Source organism: Lactuca saligna, chromosome 1 (assembly GCF_052625555.1).
Source record: "Lactuca saligna cultivar CGN05327 chromosome 1, ASM5262555v1, whole genome shotgun sequence".
Taxonomy (NCBI): domain Eukaryota; kingdom Viridiplantae; phylum Streptophyta; class Magnoliopsida; order Asterales; family Asteraceae; genus Lactuca; species Lactuca saligna.
In genome coordinates, this window is record NC_136417.1 from 141,423,478 (window position 1) to 141,449,953 (window position 26,476).

The 26,476-nt window shown below is 36.2% G+C and overlaps 1 protein-coding gene across 2 annotated transcripts; it reads left to right on the forward strand.

Moving 5' to 3' along the window:
• The first annotated feature begins 15,046 nt into the window (after positions 1–15,046).
• LOC145044915 (SWIM zinc finger family protein) lies at positions 15,047–19,714 on the forward strand. 2 transcript variants are annotated; one of them, XM_078993275.1, is made up of 8 exons: positions 15,047–15,208; positions 15,571–15,856; positions 15,981–16,632; positions 16,813–17,012; positions 17,873–18,117; positions 18,413–19,196; positions 19,395–19,442; positions 19,591–19,714. In XM_078993275.1, the coding sequence occupies exons 2-7, from the start codon at positions 15,588–15,590 to the stop codon at positions 19,423–19,425; spliced, it is 2,181 nt and encodes a 726-aa protein (XP_078849401.1). In that variant the 5' UTR covers positions 15,047–15,208; positions 15,571–15,587; the 3' UTR covers positions 19,426–19,442; positions 19,591–19,714. The 2 variants fall into 2 exon arrangements, with proteins under 2 accessions (XP_078849401.1, XP_078849408.1); XM_078993282.1 differs by lacking the exon at positions 19,591–19,714 and adding an exon at positions 19,511–19,528.
• The last annotated feature ends 6,762 nt before the right edge of the window (positions 19,715–26,476 follow it).

Consider the following 26,476-nt stretch of genomic DNA (forward strand, 5'->3'; position numbering starts at 1 on the left):
ACGAATAGGGGAAGTTTAGGACGATTTTTGGAGGCCAGAAGGGTTCTTAGAAGCTGTGGTTTTCAAGATTTCAACTTAGATATCAATTTGGAAGAAGATCAAAGGCAATAACACACTACTTTTATCTTAATCTTTTGCATAAACCATGTTTCAATCATTAGATTATGTTTTTAGTTTGTTATTTGCTGTAGATATGAGCTAAAAACTCATAACTTCTGTTTTGGATACATGATTTTGTGATTATGGTTTGATTTTATGGTAGGATTAATTTAATATTGGTAATTTTGTTGATTCTAGCTTGTTAAGGAACCTTATGTGTGATTGAAAACTATTTTTCTGTTATTAGGAAGTTAATTAAGCTGTATGAACATCTCTTAATTGCTACCTCAAATAATTTATGTGACCACTTTGTTATATGACTAGGATTAACGACTGTGAAACTAGAATTAATAGAAAAATAGGTAAAATCATGTGTGAGCTTGTGTGATGACCATCAACAAGAGGTTAACTAAAGGACCAAATTAGTTAACCATTACAAGTCTAAATTAACCCGAATAAATAATCTAGTGAATTGAATTAAATTAGACAATTGGTCACTGTTTGAGTTAGTTTGTTCTCTAAGGATTAGTGCAGCGAACGTGAATCTAATCACTTGAATCGGTAGCCAATAGAAGAATTAATTCATTGCACTATTACCATAATATCAACCATATGATCAACTGAGTTGAACTAAATAGAAGTTCCCTTCGTTATTGAATTTAGTTGGATCTTTGCTTATCTAGTTTTTAGTTAAGTAGTCTAAGTATTAGTTGGTAAGTTTCTAGTCTTGCAAAACTAGAGAAACCCCTTTTATTACTTGTTTTATTTAGATAATATTAGCATTTATTTTAATTGTTTACCGTTCCCTGTGTTCGATAACATTTATTTTAATTATTTTAATTCTAGCCAATAGGTACACTGTCTTTCGTGTGTTTATTTTGTGTCTAAGTTAGTATGATTAAAACTAGTTCGTTTCACACACATCACTTTCACTAAAAATCAGACAAGTGAAATGGAGCGAACGCTCGGTCTATTTCGGCTCCTCAAATTTTGAGAACCGAAATGAACCGACCGCTCGGCCTATTTCGGCTCCTTAAAATTCTGGAACCGAATTGAACCGATCGCTCGGTCTATTTCGCTTCACTCAACTAAGATAAGATTTCGGTTGTAAATTATTTTTTTTTCTTTTCTCGTCTTTCATGTGCTTTATGCTTCTTCAAATATTTTCTTTTTTTGTTTTTATTCTTTTTAAGAAAATTTCAAAAATCAAAAAATATTTTCCTTTTCTGCTTTTATTCTTTTTCAGAAAACGTCAAAAATCCAAAATTATTTTCTCTTTCTGTTTTTAGTATTTTTCAGAATATTCAATTTATTGAAAATATTTTTCGTTTTGTTTGTGTGTTATATTTGTTTTTATTATTTTTCAGAATATTCAGTAACAAGGGTACACGTATCACATAATTTTGAGTCAGGAAAGGTATGATGTTTATTTAATGAATTAGTTAAGGGTCCCTAGAAGCATGCTGCTGCATGTTGACCTAAGCCTCTACGACCTAGAGCAAGGCCTTAATGATTCGATCAATACCTATCATATCTTCCCAATCAGGCTATTTTTTATTTAATCGGTCTAGAGCCACCTTACTCTTCTCACATGAGTTAAGAGTTTCTCTGCTTTGTCCTGTTTTATAGCAGAAGGTACTTCCGTTTCTTTCACCATCCTCAAACTATTCTCCATCTACTCTCGGTTCACAATTGTAACCCTTGAAGCTCTCGGTTCTTACCACTGAGGTTTATGGTTGCACAAAATTTGTGTTTATGATCTTAGATGCGTATACCACGTGCTGAGTGAAACCCAAAATTCAACACCCTTAATGAATTAACGGTGAATTTCTATATTCAAGATCTTACTTGTTACCAAATGAAATCTCTTTTGTTTGCGTGGTCTTTTATGAATTTGTCTAAAACCAAGACTATTCTTCCCAAAAAGATCCAATTTAATTTTGTTTTGAGATTTCTATACACTCTTTTGTCATGACACAATATAACCTGCCTACTTGTTCAACAGACCACGTCGGTCTCACAAGTACTTCTTCCAACACTCGGTCTTATTTTGAGAATCGATGTTCGGTTGAAGATAAGCCACCCTAAGTCTATGTCATAAAAAGAAGCCTTTCAATGTTTATTTGCAAACACTTGATCGTATTCTTAGGAATCCACACAAGCACTTCAAGTCCTTCTTGACTTTGAAGGAAGCGATTCTTGCCTGGAATCCCCTATTTCATGTCTGATAATCAGACATCACTTACATCCCATACACATTTGCTTTATTACCTTATAATTTGTCACTCTAATGCACGAAATTTTTTAATTTTCCCACATTCTGTTGATGGTTTGGTTGATTTTATTTGTCCTCTAGTGAATCAAGGGCAATTTAGGTTCGGATGGTGCAATCTATTTCAAATGCAGATCGTCAAAATCTTTTTGGGCGCGTGAATTTGAACGGTCACTCTACGCACGCGTGCTGCCGCATACCTAGGAACACCCAACCTGTCAAATCCCACTTTTCCAGGCTATAGTTTAGCTATAACGTCACAATCGTCATGATTTTCTCTCTCTTGGCAACGGTATATAAAGGGCTTGCATGATTCATTGTCATCTACCATTCACAATATTTCTACACTGTAACGGCGATTTCAATTGTTCATCTTCTTCACTTATTCAACAATGGCGACCTCATCTTCTGCACAAGATCAAATTACTTCATCTGCTTTTCTGACCATCAAACCAAATCAGAATATAATTATAGAACTTAATCCATTTCTATATGATTCTTATATGTTACAAGTTGTTGAATGCTTGAAGTACTCTCCTTTGCTTATTGCCCTAACCCAGTTCGAGGCTGTTCTGATGTCCTTATTATCTCAAGTTTATTCTTTTGCATCATATGACAAGAACAAGGAACAAATATATTTTCAAATACACTCCAAGAAAGCCTCTATTTCCAAAGGGAGGTTTTGTTCCTTACTTCATCTTGCAGTGGATTCTTCGGTGATTTCTCCAGACTTTATCACAACAACACAAATCTTCTCAATGTTGTATGAAATGGGCTATACAGATGTGCTGACAACCATTGCCAAAGTGAAGAAGTTGTGTCTGCCTTCTCAGTGGAACGGTCTTCTCACTTTACTCATTAAAGGCTTGGCGGAAAGAAGTGATGGATCGGATGGCACAAGTAAAGGGTTCCTGACCATTCTCTATGGCCTGAATAATGGTATCAACCTGGACTATGGCTCTATCATATGGTCTCAGGTTGTGCAGAGCCTTAACACTTCCACTCGTCAATCAGAAATTTCATGTGGAAGGTTTTGGACTCTCATCACCCGAAGGGCAATCGACACTTTGGAAGTTCCAATGATGAAGGATGCTCTCATCGCTTCCATTGCCACTTTCCATACCAAGAAGATCATTATCTCGGACCCCACAAAGTTTACTCATTATGGTTCTATACCGGAAACCATGTACAAGGGTGTGACAGCCGAAAGCAAAGTGATGACTGATTACAACCAACTTCCACCCAAGGAGTCGAGTGTTCTTTCTCCTGAACAGCAGGCTGCCTTAGAAGCTGTTGACAAGCTGAGCAACAGGGCGAAACGGGTGGCTGCAAAGAAGGAAACAACCGAGGAGAAACAACCTAAACCCTCCAAATCGACAAAGCGAAAGTCAGAATCGGAGTCCTCTTCAAAGCCAAAGAAAATAAAGAAAATGGCGAAGAGATCAAAACAACAAATTCCTCCAAGTCCTGATCATTTTGAACATGATGAAGAGGATAACGTTCCTCCAGAATATCCACGAGGTAATACTCCTCCTCGTTCACCTCCACAAACCGAATCTCCACCTCATAAAATTCCAACCCCACCTCCATCACCAAAACAGACACCACCAAAGCCGACACCGAAAGTCTCTGTTTCGGTTGTTCCCACTACACCAACAGAAACTTCTCTACCACCTCCACCAATTTCTTCTGTTTCCATTTCTCTAACAACTTTGTCAACTCCAATCATTACCTAAACCATTAGCACTACACTTCCAGAACAATCAACAAGGGTTAACATATATGATACGGGGGCACCTACTGAAACCGAAACCCCTGTCATCACTAAGCCTATCTCTCCAACCCACTCAACAGAGTTCCGTGCTACTCTCGGAGGTGACAATGATGAGTTTGACTTTACGTACTTTAGTCCCTATCGGCTTCAGTCTGATGAAGACACAGATACTCCTGCCAACCGCCAACATTTACAGAGCATTCACGAGAAGTTGGATAAGCTGCTTGCGGATAATAAAGCTTATGGTGGGGTTGTTCTCAAAGCTTTTGTGGAGACAAATATAGAGCAATATACACAAGCTATGGATAAATCAACTGATGCCATCAAGGAATCCACTTCAACTTGCAAGAAAGCATCTGATGATGTTGCTGAAGTTATTCGCACCACGCAGATATTCTTAGATTCCTTGAAAGGGCATGCTGATATGAATGCTTCCAAAATTCGTGAATCGGTTGAATCACTTTCCTAGTCATTAAAGGAAGAACAACTGAAGTTTGATGAAGTTTGTTCTTCTATCAAAGCTGACAATACTTCTCTGATAGGTTCGGTCTCTTCTCGACTGGACTCACTACATGCCGACATTGCTAAAGAGAGTACCTTGAAAGAGGAGATAGCTCGTCAAGCCTCTACAATTGCAGTTCAGCAAGTACAACTTGCTCAATCAGAGAAGGAAATTTTATTGTTAAAATCAGAGAGATCTGTCTTTCACAGGTGTGCAAGTGATGTTAAGGATATGTTGACCAATCTCCTTGGTGCTCATGATCCGATTCTTACTCTCACCAGTCGCAATCATTTAACAAGAAAACTGCTCCCTGCCCTTGCCATGCTTCATGAGATGAAAGGTGTTTTGGAGCCTTTCATTACTCCAAAACAAGGGGGAGAGGGACCGTAGAAAGTTGTTGTTACAAAAGAACTGAAGGTTAATGTAGCTTCAGGTTCTGGTCCAACTGAAAAACTGAAACAAGTTGTTAACGACTCTGATAGTGAAGAAGAAGAAACTATCGCTGATGCGCTTAAATGAAAGAAGAGAGACAAAGAATTAGTTGAAAATTTAAAAGTCACAAAGGAGGCTGAGGAGACAGAGAGACGTAATAAAGAACAAGAAGACATCTTGCAATGTAAGGCTCTGTTTTCTGAATAGACGAGGGATGTGTTGATCAATCAAGCAACTGAATCACCAAGTATCTATTGGTTGGAACCGATTGCTTCTTTTGACTGCGATAACTTGAAGGACTCACAGTTTGATATGCCGATTATAAGAAAAGCATTTACATTTCATTGTTTTGATTCAACTGTTGAGGTTCCTTTTCCAAACCCGAAGGTTGACCGAGAGCTTATAGACTTTCACTTGAAGTATGACCAACCCCAATACTTGACATGGAGTGCCTAGAAAATTACAACTGTCAAGGTATTAAAACCGACTCCCTCCAGAAAATTTGTGAACGTAAATTTAAGATCACAAGAGGGTCTGCAAACTCTGTCTCGATGATATCCTTGGCAGATCTTCCCAATCTCAATCCACGTGATTGGATATTGCCATACAACATTCTGCTCACCAATTCTAAGGAGTATGAGCTGATTTTGGAGCACTTGAAAAGAATGTTGGCCTCCTACATCTATGAAGTAGCAACAATGGATCAGGAGATAGCAAGAGTGATGAATAAGAAGCCGACGGTCAAGACTACTCAAAAGCCGGGGGATGTGAACAAGATGAAGATCAGTCAGATTGATTCTAAGCATCTGACTGTGATGTTTACGAAGAGGGAAGCTAACAAGTTCTTGTTCGCTTTGGTAGATAAACATCTGTTTTCTACTGACTGCTTGGAGCACATTATCAATTTGATACATTGGTGCAAGCAGAACTCGGATGTTGATAAGAAAAATATTACTGATATGCTTCGGTGGTACATTACCTTTCGGTACCATTTGTTAGCTATCATACCGAGAGTGTTCAATACGGTGAAGAAGCCTCGGTTGCTAAATAGGGTTGAAGTCTTGGTCCTGAAGATGAAAATGGAGAGATTATTGGGGCTTATTGTGTTGCGTCTTAGGTCTTTTTGTATATATCCAGATTGGGCCTGTCCATCCGTGATTATCTCTTAGGGTTAGACTATATATATGCATGCATGTATGCATTATGGGAAGAGGTTCTTTGAAAATACGCTTGAGTTTTGTAACCCTAATACACCTCTACAGTCGAAGTTCTTAATCGAGCTCTTCTGAGGTTTTGAAGCATTAATCATTCAACGTATTCAAGCCATATTCGTGTTTACTTTACGTACTTATTTGTTTGAATGTTTAGAGTCAATCGATCTTGAAAGAACTATGTTCTAACACATACTTTTAGTTCAGAGCACTTTGGCCCCTTAGTGTTTATAGTTGTATACCATGTAAGGTTTGGTATACTTTGTTCACTATAAACAATAGCTCTGATACTAATCTGTCACACCCCCGAACCGTCAGAAAAACAACAGCGGAAACGTCTGGGGGCGGATGACATCATGCATAGTATCACAACAATCGTATCATAGCAATCAAATTAAACACAACCATTACATTACGATTTGAATATTTACAACTGTTTTGAGAACATAATTTGTACATAACAGTATATAGAAAAAGATAAAGCCGAGACTCCAAAAATGCTTTGTCTTCTCCAAAAGCTAGCAAGGTACCTGTCTATCGTTGCCCTGAGAATACAATCGGTTTTGAAAACGTATCAGCATAAAGCTCGAGTGAGTTCATAAGCATGTTTTTGTGTTGAAAATCAGTCACGGAGTTTGTATAAATGGTTTCTTTTCATTATAAGTAAAATGTCGATTATATCGAAAAGCATTGTTACCAAGTTCTGAAATATGTATGCATGTTTTCTAAGAAAATCCAATATTTTCTAACATCTTTACTGATTTCTGTATGAAAAGTATTGTTCCGTTCAAAAACCCTAGCTACCTCCAGTATGTAAGATCTGTTCGAAAACCCTGGCTATCACCAGTAAGTATAGTAGTTTTATTACTTAAAATAAAACCAAAGGTTGTGTCCTTGGAATACCCTTCAGTAAGTAGATAGGTAGTTTTATTACTTAAAATAAAACTATAGAAGAAAGAAATCCTATAAACAAAGGTTAGTTTACACATATTGTGAGTCGTATAACCATACTAATATCACCGGTGACCTCCTTGATGCTTCTTCAGGCGTCGTACGATTACAAAATTTGTCACCCCAAGCGTGCCTGCCTAACTGTAGCTAACAGTTCAGGTGTGGGATCGTCGGTCCCAAATATATCTATTCACAAATTTCACGCTCTCCCTCCATGAGACTCTGGTTATACTACCGGAGAGGATTTATTGGTACCCCGAGGGGCATAACGAAGATAAGTCTCACAATTCTGTATTAACTAGTTTACGTGTTGTTCGGTTGTTCTCAAGTTTGAAATCGTTAGTAACGGTGTAGTGTATAAATAATTATACACAAAATAATTATTTAGCAAGATACTCTAGTTTTGTGTTTGTAATAATGGATAAACTAAATCTGACATAGTTTATATGTTTGACTTTGCATGAAGTTTGAATCTGTAAGACTGGTAATGAAATCCCAAACTATACCTATTATAGTTTGAATGGTTTGTTACGTTCGTGTATGGTTTTGAAAACTATGCAATTATGATTAGAAAACATCCCTTATGCTCCACATATTACAAAAGGGATAATTGTATCTAAATGTTTGATAGGAAATCGTTGTAATTGCATCAATTTTTAAGTTATGTAAGCTTTTATATTTAGCTTGTATTCCCGCCCTGAAAACATGAAAACCTCGGAAAAGTGTAAGGTTATGAACTCACAGTTTAATGTAGGATTCGAGTGTACGATCGATATGAGTGATGGGTGTCAACTTATGTTTCGTACGCAAGTGGACCCTATTAATCATATGGTAACACATATACGTATTAGATTAGGGTATTTTATGACTAATCATGACGGGAAACCACCCTAAGGTCTTGGAAATGCTTGTACTAAGTGTTCTAGGTCCCACACTTAGTGATCTTTGCAAGTTTAAGGCCAAATATGAACATTAAAGTGGGTGTATGGCCATAAAGGTGGGTGTGCGGCCAGAGTGTGCGACCAGGGCATGTGTGCGGCTGCACACAGGAGTGTGCGACCGTACAGGGTGGGTGTGCGGCCGTACACTCTTCGTTTATGCTCCAAAAGTTAATTTTTAAGCGTTTCAAGGCTCAAACTAAGTTCAACTAGGAGATAGAGGGCCAAAACTCTCACTTTGGAGGGTTGTTGAGGTGTGTACGGCCACCTTATGAAGGTGTGCGGCCGTACACCTTCAAGTGATGAAGAACATGATGAATTTAGGCTTAAATTTAGGTGTTTTACCTGAATAACAAGTTAAATGATAGAGTTCTTCATGTTTTTGAGGCCCTTAGAGTGTTCTTGGATGAGATTTTTAGAGAGAGAAGATAAAAAGAGAAAGTAGAGTGCAGCCAAAAGAAAGGAATGAATGAAGGGGGTTACCCTCTATATATAGAGGGGAGTGTGCGGCTGGGGGCGGGTGTGCGGCCGCACACCCATGTGTGCGGCTGTACACACATGGGTGCGGCTGTACATGCCTCTCAGGAGGGTGTATGGCCCGGTTTTGCTTCTTTACGATATGTTGACTTATTCCTAACCTCGTTCTCGGCTGTACTCAGGCTTAGAACACTTAAAAAAAACCTTAAATGGCATTAAAAAGTGACGAAATCAAATTTAACATTGATAAAAATTGACCAATCGTATAGAATGAAAGTTTCGAGTTGTCACAAAAATGGAGATTTAAGTATTGTGTTAACCCATTCCCAAAAATTTACTTCATGGAATTTATCACGAGTAATTCTAAGACGATAATATCATATAATCTTTAAACAGAGATATATGAGTTGGAGTTTGCAAATCAGTTGTGCATTGATAATATGTAAACGCATTTGTAACTTGGTGTTATAAAACGTATTGTTGTGCAAGATTTGATGAGTAGATGGTACAATCATATAAGTCAAAGTTTATCTGTTCCTTTTGCCTTAACGGGATAAGCGATATCTTTAAGCCCCTCGGTGATTTGGTGTTGACTTATACTGTGGGCCTGGCCAGGACTAAATTGATGTGTTCGATTAGAAGTTTTGTGTCATTACAAATCAGAAATCGGGAAACAAAGTATTGGACAATGAGATTGGTTTGGTTCCATGTCTCATGTCCGAATGATATCTTGCAGAACAGAGGATTATATGATCACTTATCTTAGTACATGTAACTGACTGGGTCAGAGTTCGACAACGGCTTTTGGAAGCTACAATTTGATGATTAGTTTAGAAGTTGTACCAACAATTATAGTTTTTAGACTTATCCAAGTGAGAGGCTGTTGGATTAGATATCTAAGCCCATAACTATAATTGGTATAAACTTGAATTGATAGTAGCATAGTCCTTTTGGGTCGGCCTCAAACCTAGCAATTGGATATGATGTTTTTTAGAGAGAGAGGTTGATTTATTATTTGATTAATAAGTTATTAATATATTATGAGAACAATATATTAATTAGAAATAGTACTATTTAATAAGAAATTAATTGGAATTAATTTTGGTAACAAAATAATTAATTAAAAGTGCAGGGTTTAAGGTGCAATTGTTTAATAATTGAGCAACATGTTCTAGAACCTTCTTGGAGAAGGTTGGACGGTTTTAATAGGATAATTCTAGGGTTTCTAGAATTATCCCATGTGGATAATAAGGGACTAGATAATTACGGGATTTGAAATATAAAAATTTAATATTTAGGGTTATCTAGGGTTTCATTTTACCACTATATAAAGGACCCTAACCCTCTTATTTTTGACACACTCCTCCTCATAGAAGCCTTGGGCAAGAATTGTATTCCCTCCCTTCTCTTCATATTCATCTTCTTACTAGTGTTGGGTGTGAACCACTAGAGGCACGACATGTGTGGTACTTGATTCCAAAGCTTCAACAACACGAGGATCATTGTTATTTTCTTCGATAACAATTAATGTACGCATTTCTTAGTCATAATTTGGTATTTCAGAAAATATACTAGGGTTCTTAGGGTTTCCTTTTGATGTTCATAGTTATAGGTTCAATAAAGAACACGTAGATCTTTATTAGGGTTGCATACATACTTAAGAGTAGGGGTGGCAACTCTCGACCCAACCCGTAACCCAACACTGACCCGACCCGAAAATAGATGGGTTTGGGTTGAGATTTTTGACCCACCAACCCGTTTATTTCATGGGTTGGGTTGAGTTATCTGTTTGGGTTCGCGGGTCAACCCGCCAACCCGTATATATATATATATATATATATATATATATATATATATATATATATATATATATATGTAATGATATTTTTAATTACTAATTAAATTTGATTTCTATAAGTATTCGTAATATTTCGTATCATTGTATTCCTTCCATATTCGTATGTGACTAATCTACATTTTCGGTTCGTTAATCAGAAAAAGAAAAAATACATGTCGTTATTTCACGAGTCACGAACGAAATACGCTTCCACTTTCTAGGAATGTTTTCATAGTTCATTTTTATTTGGATGTTATTGACTTTATGAATTTATGTTGAAAACCTTTTTTTTATGTTAATTACTTTAATCATTTTATGAATTTATGTTGAAAATGCTAGATTTTTTTAAAATGTGTTGTTTATTTATTAAATGAGTTATATGAGTTGGGGTGGGTTGAGGTTTCCAGCCCACCAACCCGTGACCCACCAACCCGTCAACCCATATATTATATGAGTTGGGTTGAGTTTATGTTTTCTTACCCGCCAATGTGACAACCTGAAGTTGTTCCATCGCTACAACCCGTTCCGTTCGTAAAACTCGTCTTAAGCGAATTATTCTGTTCCGTTTTTGGATTAGGTCAATTAAATTAAGACTTTTATTTTGACTTTGTAAGTATCCAAACATGTTAGAAACACAAGAAAACGTCTCAAACTAGTAATTAGAAAAACCTTAGTTTTGACCATATCGGGTGACGACAACTTAATCGGGTGCGACCAAAAGCCTCGGTTAACATCAGTATCGGGTAGAATTCCACCGTGTCTCAAATCCAAACCATATTTAAAGTGGTTTAAGCCTCATTTGAACACTTTTTCACTCTCTCTCTAACCTTTCTCCTCAATCCATGATCTAGGTCCAAAAATCACACTTTCCAAGCTTCAAATCACTAAGGTAACTTCCCTAACTCATAGATTAGCATCTTAGACCTTCAAATTCGTGGTTAAGCAATCAATTAGGACCATTTTCATGTGTTTACGGCCCTAGAACATGCTTGGGCCGTAAACACACATATAAGGGGTTTTTGAGCCTTTAAACCCTTCCAATCGACCTTTGGAGCTTAGATATGACTATATGACTTAATGTACTGGACTTAGAACACCTTGAAACGAGTTTTTGGAGAGTAAACATGAGTTTACTGCCTAAGAACATGCTTGGGCCATAAACTCACCTTCATGGGGAGTAAACTCATATTTGAGTGTTTAAAAGCCACTTAAACACACCAATAGCCTTGGATTAAATTCTAGAATCAACCACCAACAAGTTAGGGACCTTAAACTTGATTAAAACAACTCCATAAGGAGTTCACGGCCGTAAACCCCTCATGAATGGGTTCCTAGGCCGTAAACTCCTATAAAGGGGTTAAATGGTGCCTTAAACTCACCCTTTGACTTGTAAAAATGAGTAGAACCACTTATGATTAACCTATGGCCTTCAAAACACATAAGGAATGTGTGGGTGAGAGTTTACGGTTGTAAACTCATAGTTTACTGTCGTAAACTCATCAAATGGTCCATATGTTTGAATTAGTCCCTTTCTAATGACCTAGAACAAAACCTAGCATCATCCTTCAATTGGTAAAAGGCCATTTAGCACTCAAGAACTCATCCATGAGTTTACGGTCGTAAAATCATGGGGATGAGGTGTTTAGGGCTGAAATCTCTTCTAAGAGTTTACTCTTGAAGAGTAACTCCTTATCCAAGCCCTACATGCCCATAAATGTCACCCGGGTCACTCTAAACACTTGAATTGAAGTGTTTTCGCAACTAGAAGTGTATATCCTCTATTGATTAGTGATTTAAATCTAATTAGATACAATTATGTATCATTTAATATTACATAGGAACCTCACACATTTTCAAGCCTCGATCTGACGTTTAAACATCCTAGTCGACACATTTTTAGTTCAGTGAGTTCATACCCCTCAATGAACCTTTTAAATGTTTTTACATGTTTTAGGGGGGGGGGGGGGATAAAAGTACGTTACTACGTGTTTTATTATCAAATCATATGTGATTTACAATCTATCATCAAAAAGGGATTTCTCTACAATTTTAGGTACTTATCAATAAAACTGTTTTAACTAATTATCAAATGCGCTTTTAAGGTTAAATTGTTGTTAAACTATTTTCAAAACTATGTTTCAACTACTTTTCTTTTTTTAAAAATATATCTACATTAATATATTTATATAAATAAGACTTGAAAGACTTAGGACCGATAGGTGACCTTATTTCCTGTTCTTGTTTGATGTGGTTTTAGGGTATTGGTTATCCGTCCGACTGTCGTTGAATTCTTAATTATATATCATATATATTTGTGTTAGATATGAATGTTTTTATCTTATTCATTACTACTGTTGATCAGAAGCATGAATTCACATACTCTATTTAACTATAATAGGTATAGTTAAGGCTACTACTAGTTACCTCTACTACTACTATACTCGCCATAAACTGTTAATGTTACAAGCTAATGCAAGTATAAGAGAACACTCTACTTACTATACTAAAAGTCTACCATACTAAAGCATAAGAGAATTCACTAATACAAAGTATATCACACTACCTCTCTATAAGGCACTCCACTATACTTACACCATGTGACCAGGGCTTCCCGAAAGGAAAGCAACACTATATGTATAGATCTATACAGAACTGACACTATTACATCCCGACTGTTAACTACAGTCCGAGCCGACTAGGCCCAGGGGTGGCACTACACTACTTCACTAGGCATGACCGGGAAGGTCATCGGTACTCTACTACTTCACAATTGGTCACATGAGAAGTTAAACTTACATCTAAATAAATACACTAAGACTTAAAGTCTGAACTAATATCCCGAAGTAATTAAAGATCTATTACTAATTAAAGTTACAACACTACTACTGTTAACAAGCATAACTTTTCTTCAGTCATATTACTTACATGAGATTTATTACTACACTTTTACAATTGAAGGTTTCAACAATATTACTTTTACACACTCAGAAGATTGATTTACAAATGTACTTTCTGGAAAATATAGGAATTCTAGGGATTTCTACTACTCATAAATACAAATTTCAGTTTTTATACTATAAGTTTGCAAACACTTTTATACTACAATGACACTAAACTCTTATGAACTCACCAACTTTATGCTGATATTCGTCTTCAAAATAACTTGTATCCTCAGGTCAAAGATAGACAGGTACAGGGCAGGTTTTGGAAGAAGATGGAGCATATAGAAGACTCATCTTTTATTTTGTTATACTTTTGGTGTCTATTAAACTTTACAGAACACAATTGTAATTATTATCACTATATATATGAAATGCTTGTTGTTTCTTGTTGTTACTATTATGCAATTGTAATGATATTGTACATGACGTCCTCCACCCCAAAATGTATTCCACCGTTCTCGGTTTTGGGGTGTGACAGCCAATCTGCCAATCCATGACCCGCCAACCCGAACCCAACCCAATTGCCAGGCCTACTTAAGAGTTTAAGTTGTTTTTGATTTGCATAAAACCCATCAGTAAAGTGTCCAACCCAAAGGCTTCAACTCCTATGAGCTTTGAAATATCTGCATTCACTACACCCAAGGCTCAAGTAAATGAAGCAAGTGATGAAAATGAGATGAACAAGGCAGAGATTAAACAAGAAAAAAAATGATCCAATACTGGAAAAAAACAACATGCCAATCCGGCTTCAAATGAATGATATATACATGTTTTAAACTTTTCACAGAAAGTGGTTCTTGTTCCTAACACCGGTTCTAGTTCTTAAACCCGGACCCAAAAGACCTAAAACCCAGAACCCGGATAAAGCCATTCTTTAAACCAAAAATCCGGACCGGTTCTACATATTCCGGTTCTAACAGTTTCAGTTTCGGTTTATTTTTTTGGTTTTAAATCTCATCCCTAACAAGTGCCATGACCGCAATAGCTAACTTTAGTGGTTAACTATGACTAGGGCTGTAAATGAACCAAATGAATATGAACAAATGATTGTTCATGTTCGTTCGTTTAAGTTAGCCGAACAAACGAATGAACACTAATGGATAAAAGAATGAGTTTTCTTGTTTATGTTTGTTCGTTTAACAAATTACATTGTTATGTTTGTGGTAAACTAACATAAATGAACAAAGATAAACAAACATAATTAAACATATATAAATATAAACAAACATATTATAGTAATATAATAAAAAACAATTAAACATATATGAAGATAAATGAACTTAAACAAACAAACATAAATAAATGTAAACGTATAATATAAACAAACATTCATGAACATAAATGAACGAACGAAACCATTATTTATGTTAGTTCGTTTAGCAAAACGAACTAGAATTTGTGTTCATTTTCGTTCATTTATCAAATAAACGAACATAAACGAACTTCATGCCGAACGTTCACTTTATTTATAAATTATAGTCCTAGCTATGACCATGTAGTCTTTTTGGACCAAAATCAACATTCAATTATTTAAAGCTAAAAAAACAAGAAGAAGATATATCGGGGGTGAAAATGTAATTGCAGGAAACTTAAGAGGTTCCTTAAACCATTTATCCAAAACGGCAAAACCCCATTTCGCTGTCAAAAACCCCTGCCTCTGCTACTCACTGATACGTTCCACCGTCTCTTTCTACGAGAAACCTCCGGCAGATTGCAGCTCCGGCGAAAAGCCTCGACTAACCACCTACGTCGAATTCGGAGTTACTGTCCTCGGTACTCATCTTCTCTTGATTAATTTTATGTCTGTTTCCTGCTTCAGTTTAATCTGTATTGTATACATTCCTTAGTTTAAAAGCCATTTTGGATTTGTTCTGATTGTGTAAGAACCTTATTCAAATTTCTCTTAGGTTTGTAACCTGCTTTTGCACCAATATATACTATTTCTGATTGTTGGAAGCTGAAAGCACAACCCTGTTTTATTCAAAACCCTAGTCATAAGACGTTGAAACCGTGAAATTGAGCCAAATACCACTTTAGCGAAGAAAGATTCTGTCTGAATCGAAGCTATGGCTGGGCGTTTACGCAGACATGTTTATATACTTCTTGTTTAATTGTGTGGGTTGTGTACCAAACAGGTCTTAATCTTTAGCATATGGACCTGATCGAATCTATTCATGACATCCCTGTGCAAAATCCATCAGTGGAAGATTTCTCTGCTTCGGACTTAAATTGGATAAAATTTGGGACTCCTGAACACCATGATGACGTGGCACTAATTCCATATGCTAGAGCTGAAGAATTCATCATTGGCGAGTGTTCTAATGTAGAATGCCCAACCCGTTTTCACATTGAGAGAGGAAGGAAACGTTCATTAGGCAGCCTGATGGAATTCAAGAGCGATGAATATCTTGAGTATAGACTGTAAGCATTTTGACAATTCTTGTAACTTTAATTTATGCTTGCTTTATAAACACCTAAATTCCAAAACACTTGATAAAATCTCAATTATTATTTATTTATTTATTTATTTTCTGTATTCTTATAGGTACTGGTGCTCATTTGGTCCTGAGAACTACGGGGAAGGCGGAATCATATTGCCAAGCAGAAGATACAGACTCAACACCCGAAACCGGGCAGCCCGACCTCAATCAATGCGAGGCTGCACATGTCATTTTGTTATAAAAAGATTATACGCGCGTCCATCTCTCGCCCTCATAATCTACAACAACCGCCGCCACGTCAGCAAATCCGGATTCATCTGCCACGGGCCCCTCGACCGGGACGCCATTGGTCCCGGTGCGAAGAAAATCCCGTACGTGGGACATGAAATCCAACAACAGACGATGTCGATGATTTATCTTGGGATTCCGGAAGAAAATGTTTTGGAGAAACATATAGAAGGGATACAACGGTATTGTGGTTCGGATTTGAAAGTGAATTCGATTGCTTCTCAGTATGTTCATAAACTTGGGATGATAATTAAACGATCGACACATGAATTGGATTTGGATGATCAAGAAAGTGTGAGGATTTGGGCGGAAAGGAATAAGAAATCGATTTTTTATTATCGGGATGCTTCGGAAACGGAACCCTTTATTCTTGGGATTCAAACTGAATGGCAGTTGCAGCAGATGCTTAGGTTTGGACATCGGAGTCTTATAGCAGCAGATTCAACTTTTGGAATCAAGAGATTAAAGGTGCATACTTGTATTCCAGCTCTATTTTCTATGATGAGGATCAGGAGGGCATTTGCATCTTTTTTTTTTTTTTTTGTCTTAACTCATCGAGCTCATTAAGTCAAAAAGAAACAACCCCTTAGCTTCTGAAATCTAATAGCCTTGATGTGTTTTTGTTTTTAAAAAAATTTCTGATTGCAGTATCCTTTGTGCACACTTCTTGTGTTTGATTCGAGACAACACGCACTCCCTGTAGCATGGGTAATTACTCGAAGTGTTGCAAAATCCGATGTATGTAAGTGGATGAAAGCTCTTCTTGGCCGTGTTCGTGCTGTTGACCCAACATGGAAAGTCAACGGATTTATTATCGATGATGCAGCAGTAGAGACTGATCCCATAAGGTATGCTATTCATTCCTGAAATTAATGATTCTTTTTTGCATATTGCTTATTTTCATATTGGTTAAATGCAAGAAATAACAATGTACTTTCATTTCTTCCTATTACAACATTTTACTTTCAAAATCTACCCAATTATAGGCTTAGAGCAATTCCATTCAAACAGAATGCAATTTTTATTGTTATAATAAGGATTTAAAATACACAAATAAATCAAAGTACGTTGCTAATTCTTACATTTAGCCCTTTCTATATTGGGTTAAAGGTGCATAACATATGTTATTCATTCCGGAGATTAATGCTTCTTTTTCCGTTTTACTTATATTTATACAGGTTTTAGCAAGAAATAACAACATACTCTGTTGTAAAATCCTACTTTCCTTTTTTCCTATTACAGCATTGTACTTTAAAAATCTGCTCAGTTATAGCAAGGTCAGTGCAATTTTCACTGTTATAAGAAAGAAATTACAATGCTACATTGGGTAGATTTTCCAAAGTACAATAGCTGGACAAGAAAAAAAAAAAAATCAAAAGTACACTGTTGTCTTACTAGGAAGAAATGAAAGTAGTTTGCTATGGCTTTATGCAAAATTCAGTCTCTTACTCTTAACTTATTTCCACTTTATGGCTTTATGCAAATAACCAGTTTTGTAGACAAAATATGCAAACCCCTTTTAATTTTAGGATCAAAAGATACAACATTTAACCAGTAACTTGTTTAATCCGTTAAAACGTTGTTGCTATGGCTGTAGTTTGAAATTTTTTTGAATTAGGAGATTGTGCTTTGAAAAATCTACTCAAGTTATAGCAGTGAAAGTTTCATTATATCTAAATGACATCAGCATGATGTACTTTCTTTGTAGGGAGACGTTTTCGTGTCCTGTATTATTTTCAGTGTGGCGTGTTCGTCGGTCATGGCTGAGACATGTTGTGAAGAATTGTAGAAACATTGAAGTCCAAAGACAAATCTTTAAACGTTTGGGAGAAATAGTTTACAGCATTTGGGGAGGAGTTGATCCTTTTCTTGTCTTACAGAAATTCATCCAAGATTTTGTTGACCAAACTGACTTCATGCAATATTTCAATGCCACATGGGTGCCTAAGATTGGTTAGCTACAATCCTACCTTTTTCATTTCCTTCTTAGGGAATCGATAAATGCAACAAATAGCAACATACTTTTGTTTATTTATTATTCATTTCTTAACACAAATAGCAACATACTGTTTTAAGAAACTAAATCAACAAAATTTTCTTCCTAGTTTGATAGACGTTGCTATAATCGGGTAGATTCTTCAAAACACAATACTATAAATGTAATAGTATGAAATAATAAACAAAATCAACAGAAGTAGATTGTTATTTTTGCATTTAGCCTTTATTGATTTCTTATTCCATTCCTCAGAGATGTGGTTAACAACAATAAAATCCCTCCCACTAGCAAGCCAAGAATCCTCGGGTGCAATCGAATCCTACCACGTGAAACTAAAACTCAAACTCTTCGACGACTCGCACCTGGGTGCACTCCAACGAGTCGATTGGTTAGTCCACAAGCTAACCACCGAGCTCCACTCCTCCTATTGGCTCGACCGCTACGCAGACGAAAGCGACTCCTTCCAAACCATCAAGGACGAATACGTAAATTCCACCTCATGGCATCGAGCATCAAAAATCCCAAACACCAACATTACATTATCCCCAAACACCACCAAAATCCTAAGCCAAACCGATACTTCCCGTTCCCATATCGTCTCGAATCCCGGGTCCGAATTCGCGTTTTGCGATTGCGAGTGGTCGTTACGCGGGAACATCTGCAAACACGTGGTCAAAGTCAACACGATGTGCGAGAATCTAAAAGGGTACCAAAGTTCGTTGTCGTTTCACGCGTTTCAAGAGATACTTGTGAAGATGTTTGAAAAACCATTGGATGATTCGATGGACCTTGATTTGTCAATGGCGTGGTTGGGTCAAATTCATGGTCAAATTGAGAAACTTGTGGAGTTGAATAAGTCAACGGATATTGGAACGGTGGTCAATGGGCTTCCGTTGAAGTGGAATTCTAAAAAAAGTAGAACGTCGTTGGCCCGTAGACCGGCCACCGTGGGCCAGTCGTTGGCGCTGACGTCAGCGAATAGTGGTGTTAATGTTCGGAAGAAGAGTCGGAAGAGGAAAAGATTGTCGCGTATAAGGTAAATAAGAGAAAGAGATCATTAATTTCTGCTACCTTAATTGTTTTTGTTGTCTTTTAAACCCATGTTACGCATTTTTTTTTATGCGGTTTAGAGTTTTTAAGTACGAAAGTTGTAGATAACATTTTTTTATATCTATTATATTTCATTACGCTGTATATAATCTTTGTATTTGATTACACTTTTGTTCTGAAATAGTTTAAGGATGGATCGACGTATTTGCTTATGAGGACAAGAGTTGCTCTTGTAAGTTATATATAAGTGTTTTTATTTATTTCTTTATTTATTTAATGCAATAAGATGATTTAATGCAGATCGCTAGCACAATTGACTTCACATTTTTAACAAAAAAATTGACTACTAATATATCGACGATCTTCTCACATACATACAGGGTCATCAACAAAACAGATTGATGCTCTCTTTGTTTTCTCCTAAGTATTAGTAAGTTACCATAAATGATCCTTGAAAATGTTTTATAAAATGACGGTGTTTTTCAGGAGACGATAGAAAAAAATATGAGAGTCGATTTATTTATCTATTAAATTGTTAATTTTGTATCAAGTAAAAAAAGTGCTTATGTATACTATCTAACGTTCTGTTAAGTTAATAAAATAATAAAAAGTGACAAATATAGTCAATTTCTTTGATGATTACCATAAAGGATGATTTTTTGAATCTCAAAATAGCTCAGTTTGAATTGTGAAATGCATTATTCAATATGAAATAGTTATGTACTGTAAAATGACATCGTTTGCTTAAAAAAATGCTGAGAAATCCTTTGTAATACCACAGCTACGTATTCTGATTATTATATTTGGAAAATAGATTTCAAGAAAAACCGTTTTTTTTAGACACCTATTTAAAGATGTATATATAGTTTAGCCAGGAGGTTTTCTTAATCTGAGTTATCCTAACAAAATTTGTAAGGCTTAAGATCCACTTGTGGATATAAAACAAACATTTTAAGGTTGGAATCATCATTTTAATATGAAAACACAAGGTATGTTTTTATATCAAAATAAAGATAACATCTATGTTTACTAAGAACTAGTGGAAGCATAATAATATTCCTAATCTTGTATGAATGAGATATACTTAATCATAATAAATTACATTTCAGACTACGCAACACTTTTTCCCTTGACTCACAATGTATTTTTAAGATGAAAGATTTAGGAAAAGAAAAATAAAAATGTAAAATCTATGGAGATAGATAATGATGAATGTTAAAGTTTTAAACCTTTATGCATATGGTGAGAAAATCTTGAAAGAGATCAAGATACAAGATTTCTTTGGAGGACTCTTGGCATTGCAACATGGCACCATTTTGAGTCTCACTCAAAAGGACCTAACACATAGGTTTGAGCTAGATAAAATGATTTATATTTCATTTTCTTTAACAAATGAATCTATCATTTATGCCATATTATGCACAAGAGTAGGTATATGATCAAACTATGAACATATCATAAGATACCAATAAGATACATGAAAGCTCATTAGATGACTATAAAGACATTCAAAAAGTACTTATGAAGAACTAGAGAATGTATGAGTTAATCAGTTTAGAAGAAGATCTTCATGTAAAGAGCTACATAATATGCTAATTTCAAAACACACACATCCACACACACACACACACACACACATATATATATATATATATATATATATATATATATATATATATATATATATATATATATATATATATATATAACTGGATTATAATTTCATTATGGATTCAGAGTAAGTTTTATTAGAACGAGGTCCAAACAAAACATAATTGCATAGTCTACTACAAAATAAGAATATACTACTACTTTAAAGGTTGCAATCAAATATGATTGTATGAATGAGTTCATTAAAAAACTAAGTTAAGTCCTTCCATTCAAGGATCACATAGGAATTTTTTTGTGAGTTCAAGAGTATATTTAATCAAACTAAGATAGTCTGAATTGTCACAACTAGCATTTTAGCTAGGGAATTCTTTCCTCATGTAAACATCAACTATTGCAAGATTTGTACTCTAAATGGATATCATACTCTATGCTCAATCAAAATCATCAATTTGAATCAAAATTCCTGAGTGAAGTTCAAAACCTAATACAATACATCTTATATACTTAACTATGTGTCTGAAACCCTAAAAACCCCGGTTCAAATTTATTAGGGACTATGATCCTCTTATTGGGCCTGATGGGCCAGTAAACCTTCTATTTGATGATTTTGGGCCAATGAAACCCATTTGGGCTCTAGTTGGGCCTATATTTGTCAAACCATAGCAATTGCACCGTGTTGGGTATAAAGTAACTCACTTATTTAGCATGGTCATGATGGGCCGTGAACCACCCTATTGAACCATGATGGGTCGTGAACCCATCCTCTCATAGTATTTGGACCGTAAACCCCATCCCTTACCACCTTTGGGCCGTGAACCCTCATAAGGGCCCAATGGGCCGAAAACAATCAACTTGGGCCTTATAATATTGAAATCAAGCAAGTAAGGCCCAAACTTTTTCTCCTTTCTTTTTCTTCTCCTTTATTCTTGGCCCAACTATAAGAAAGAGAAAGAAAAGAAGAGATAATAATAGGATGAAAACCTTGACACCTTAATGTTGCATGGTGGTAATCCATGCACAATAACCACCATACAACAAGTTAAATCCCATACTTCTATCCAAGGTTTTCTCACTCCCTCTCTTCTCTTCAAATTATTGGCCATAAGACCTCCCCACCATCAGTCTTCATTTCAAACTCAATATTCTATCATCTTTCCCTCTCAAAATCAAGGACAAAATCGTGAGTGCGTGTGAGGGTGTTCAAGAGTTCCACACCAAGACCCCAACTTGGTAAGTTCTTGTTTAACTCTATGGTTTAACTTCAAGTTTACACTAAAAATCTCTCCTTAAACCACTCGCATTTCATGATCATGCTCTTAAAGCTTCATAGATCTCGAAAATCTTCTCAAGGAAACATCTAGGGTCGAAATCTTTTTCGAAATCTTCTTTAAACCGAGAACAACAACCCAGAGTGAGTTCATACCCCATATTTTCGGTTTTCACTATGTTTTGGGGGCGAATACAAGTTGCTTTGTGTAGATCTATATGTTTATGCATGTATATGTGTGTTTTCATGTTATATGTTGTGTTTATGTTATGAAAACATGCTAGATCTTTACTAAATTTGAAATATCCACCATATTTGGTGATGTTTGTAAACAAAACTATCTTATGTGACATACTATGTGATGAAAAGGATTAAACAAGCTAAGAATGTGTGAACACTAACCAAAATCGTATAAAGGGCCATTTTTGACAAAATAAATAAAAGGTGAGGTTCTTATGTAACTCATGGTTTTGGGAGGACCAAAAGAGTCATTTTTAAAGCAAAATGGATCTTTGTGATATTCATGGTCTTAGAGGGGCCAAAAGTGCAAAATTTTCACAAATGGGCTTCTGTATGGGTCTTCACGTTTTTTAATGGGCTAAATATGCCAATTTTCACAAAAGATGGGTCTTTATTATGCAACTCATGGTTATTAGGGGTCAAAAGGGATTATTTTTGCTAAAGATGGTTAGTTGCAATATTTGAGACCCTACGAGGACTAAAAATGTAAACATTTTCATAAATGGGCCATATTTGGACTTTTATGGGCTTAAATGTCATTTTCAACAAAGTTGTACCAAAAATGTAAATTTTTGATAAGAGGGATTTTAAAATGTGAAATTATTAAAATTTGGGCCAAAAAGATGGATTTACCTATAATGGGCCGAAAATGCACATTTTTATAAAGATCAAGCCCAAAAATGATATTTTTGACAAAAGTGAGTAAAAATGATTATTTTTACAAAAAGTGGGTCTTTTATGTCATTTCGGAAAATTATTAAACTAGAACAAGCAATAATATGACAAACGGGCTAATTATGTCATTCTCGTGTTATTGGGCTTTGGTGACCCATTTATATGCCTGATAGGTCCTGAATACTCTATATATGTTTATTGGGCCTTGTTGGCCCATTTACATGCTCGACGGACATTGGATACTAATTGCATGCTATTTGGTCCTGTAAATACCATACATGTGAAATGGGTCTTAGTTTTCCTTTTACATATATTTTGGACCCAGATTATATAATCTCATTCCTTATGAGCCTAGAAATGATTTACATGTTAGTGGGCCGTAGTTGTTCACTTACATGTTTATTGGGCCTGGAATGTGCTTTATATGTTTCTCTTCGCGTAAATTTGATTAAGGTTCTAGTGAGATGTGTTGGTTGACACCTATTGAGTGTATGATTGTAGCCTGCAGTTATAACCAAAGTCTCTTGGAGGGAGAGCGGGGATTTATGTATAGATCTATACGAGGATGACACCCCACACCTGGGCTATTCGCTACAGTTAGACTGAACCAGTCTAGGGTGACGAAAACCTTACCTTATTCCGTCGGCGTTCAACAACGCCAAGATAGACGAAATTGTCATTATCTAGTATCGTTATAACGACTCACTTAGAGGAATTACCATTATAAATTTACAGAAGACCATTCTCTTTTCTCATTGGATTACTCGGTAACATACTTGCACCGGTACTAAACCTCGAGGGTTGATATACCGACATTCTCTTTTCCAGACAACATCGGGTTGTCTGGGGGCATTCTCTATACATTCTATTCATTATATTTTTACATTCTAATAGACAATAATACACATGCATTAATACAAGATCGGACATAAACATACTAATTGTTTTCAGAAAATACAGTATTTTCTAGTGGTTATAAAGTTATGCAAATCATTTTCTCAAACATGCTTATGAACTCACCAACATTTTTATGTTGAAATTTTTAATTAACTTATATTCTCAGGAAACCGTTGAGCAGAACGAACTCATGTAGGTTTTGTTATATTTTGTTTCATCATACTTGAACAATTTTTGCATGTAATATTTAAAACACAATACTCAATGTAAACAATCAATGTTGTTATATTACATGTGTGATGATGATGATGTTATGTTTAAGTTATATACTCTGTAATGATACTACAACAATGGAGTCACGCATAAGCCCCCGAACGTTTCCGCCGTCTGGTTCGGGGGTGTGATGGATTGGTATCATAACATTGTTTATACTAAACTGACATATCTAATCATACAAGATATGCAACTATAAATACAATGGGACTTAAACACTCAGAATAAAACAATACCTAAGTGTGCATTAATGCTATAACCCTAAAAGACTCTGGAGGAAATTGAACACCGTGGTTAAACCTAGATAGTTATGTAGTCATATTGGGGATAAATATAGCATGATCAACTATATTATTTCAAAATATGACCAACATGTGCTTGAGAGTATACATGGTGGGAAATGAATCTAGAAACTTACCTCGTACCCAAAAGCTCTAAGGAAACTCAAAGTTAAGCAAATAAAATACTATAGGAGTATTTTGAAATCCTGTCTACATATACTTTCCTTCCACACTTCTCACCCTTCCAGCTTCTCACACAATCTTCATGGAAGAGGTTCAGCAAAGAATCCTTTACTATCAGGCCCTGGTGTCCAATGGACTAACTGAAGGAGACCCTGAAATGGGTCAGGAGGCAGATCTCGTGTTAGGCCTGAGGAATACATGGAGACATACTACGAGATCGGAGAACCCAACGAGGTTGTGGACGAAGATGGAGACACAAATGAAGTCCCCAGTGAGCCTCCCACTTTAGAGGAGGTGCAGGACCACCCTGCGGCACCACATGATCCCATTGATAGGACCCGCTCCTTAGAGGAGGAGGTTGCCACCCTTCGGCAACAACTATTAGCACCAGAGGCCAGAGCCGTGTAGGCAGATCACGAGAGGGACGAGGTCATCAGGGAGATGAGCGAGAAGGTCGTTTGCCTTCACCTCCCCAATCACGAAACCCTAATAATCTATGGTGACAAACCTGGCGCCAATCTTCGTTTTATTTCGTGCATCTAGGCGCAAAAGTGCCTGCATAAGAAAAACTATGCTTTCCTCGCTCATGTTGTGGATAAGGCCACAGAAGAAGTAAACATTAAAGACATCCCAGTGGCATGTAACTTCTCGAATGTATTTCCAAAAGACCTTCCGGGAATACCCCCAGAAAGATAGGTCGAATTTCGAATCGACCCAATACCAGGAGCCACATCAATTGCCAAATCACCCTACAAGTTAGCTCGTATCGAAATGCAGGAGTTATCCAGCCAACTAAGCACGTTGTTGAGCAAGGGATTCATCAGACCAAGCTTCTAATCATGGGGAGCTCCGGTCTTATTTGTCAAGAAAAAGGATGGATCTTTCAGAAGGTGCATCGATTATAGGGAATTAAACAAGCTCACTGTCAAAAACCGATACCCACTCCCTTGGATTGACGATCTATTTGACCAGCTGCAAGGAGCTAGTTACTTCTCCAAAATAGATCTAAGATCCGGTTATCATCAACTCCGAGTCCGAGAAGAGGATATTTGTAACGCTCGTGTTTCTAGGCTAGACACTAATGATAATGTAATAGTCTAGGCCAAACTTTGTAGTTTGTTTTGAAATAATAAAGATATATTATTTGATTATTATGTGTTTATTGCTTAATTATTATGATTTAATAAGTTAAAAATAAAAATAAGCGTCGAAAATAAATCATGGATAACCCCGATATCTATGAAGAAAGTTGTAATGGTTGAAATAAGTGTTGGGATTATTAGATTGCGTCATGGGCTCGGTCCTTAGCCCAGTTTTAGATTGCCGGTATTAGGCCTATCCAACCGTGCATGTTTTGTACTAGGGTTTAGTATATAAGCTGCATGCATGAAGTCTTAGATGTCATCGCTTTTATTATTTATTTTCTCTAAGTTTTGTAAACCCTAGCTCGCCTCTACCACAGAAGTTCTTTGTCGAGCTCTGCTGAGGCGTGACTTTATTTTGAATCATAAGCATACATTTGATTCCATCCTATGTTCACTTTCATACTGTTTTTGACTTGTTCAATTTCCATAATCATACATGTGAAAGATCTAATCGATCTAGAGTTTGATTCTCAACAATTGGTATTAGAGCAGGAGACTGTGTAATTCATACACATCTCTTCCATCGAAGAAGTTATTAGGGTTTTTAATTCTGCATTGATTGATATTAATTGAGCCGTAACTCCATATTGGCGTATCTCATTAATTGTTGATCTAACCCTAACGATATATTACAAGTCTGATCTTTTACAGGTAATCGATCAAAAGTCATTACAATGTCCATGGACGACTCACA

Bases quoted from the DNA above. Each gene is read 5' to 3' on its own strand.
- LOC145044915 (XM_078993275.1), top strand. From the start codon at position 15,588: ATGGACCTGATCGAATCTATTCATGACATCCCTGTGCAAAATCCATCA. The intron at 17,013-17,872 runs GTATGCTATTCA...CTTTCTTTGTAG, and splicing joins GTAGAGACTGATCCCATAAG to GGAGACGTTTTCGTGTCCTG. The intron at 18,118-18,412 runs GTTAGCTACAAT...TCCATTCCTCAG, and splicing joins CACATGGGTGCCTAAGATTG to AGATGTGGTTAACAACAATA.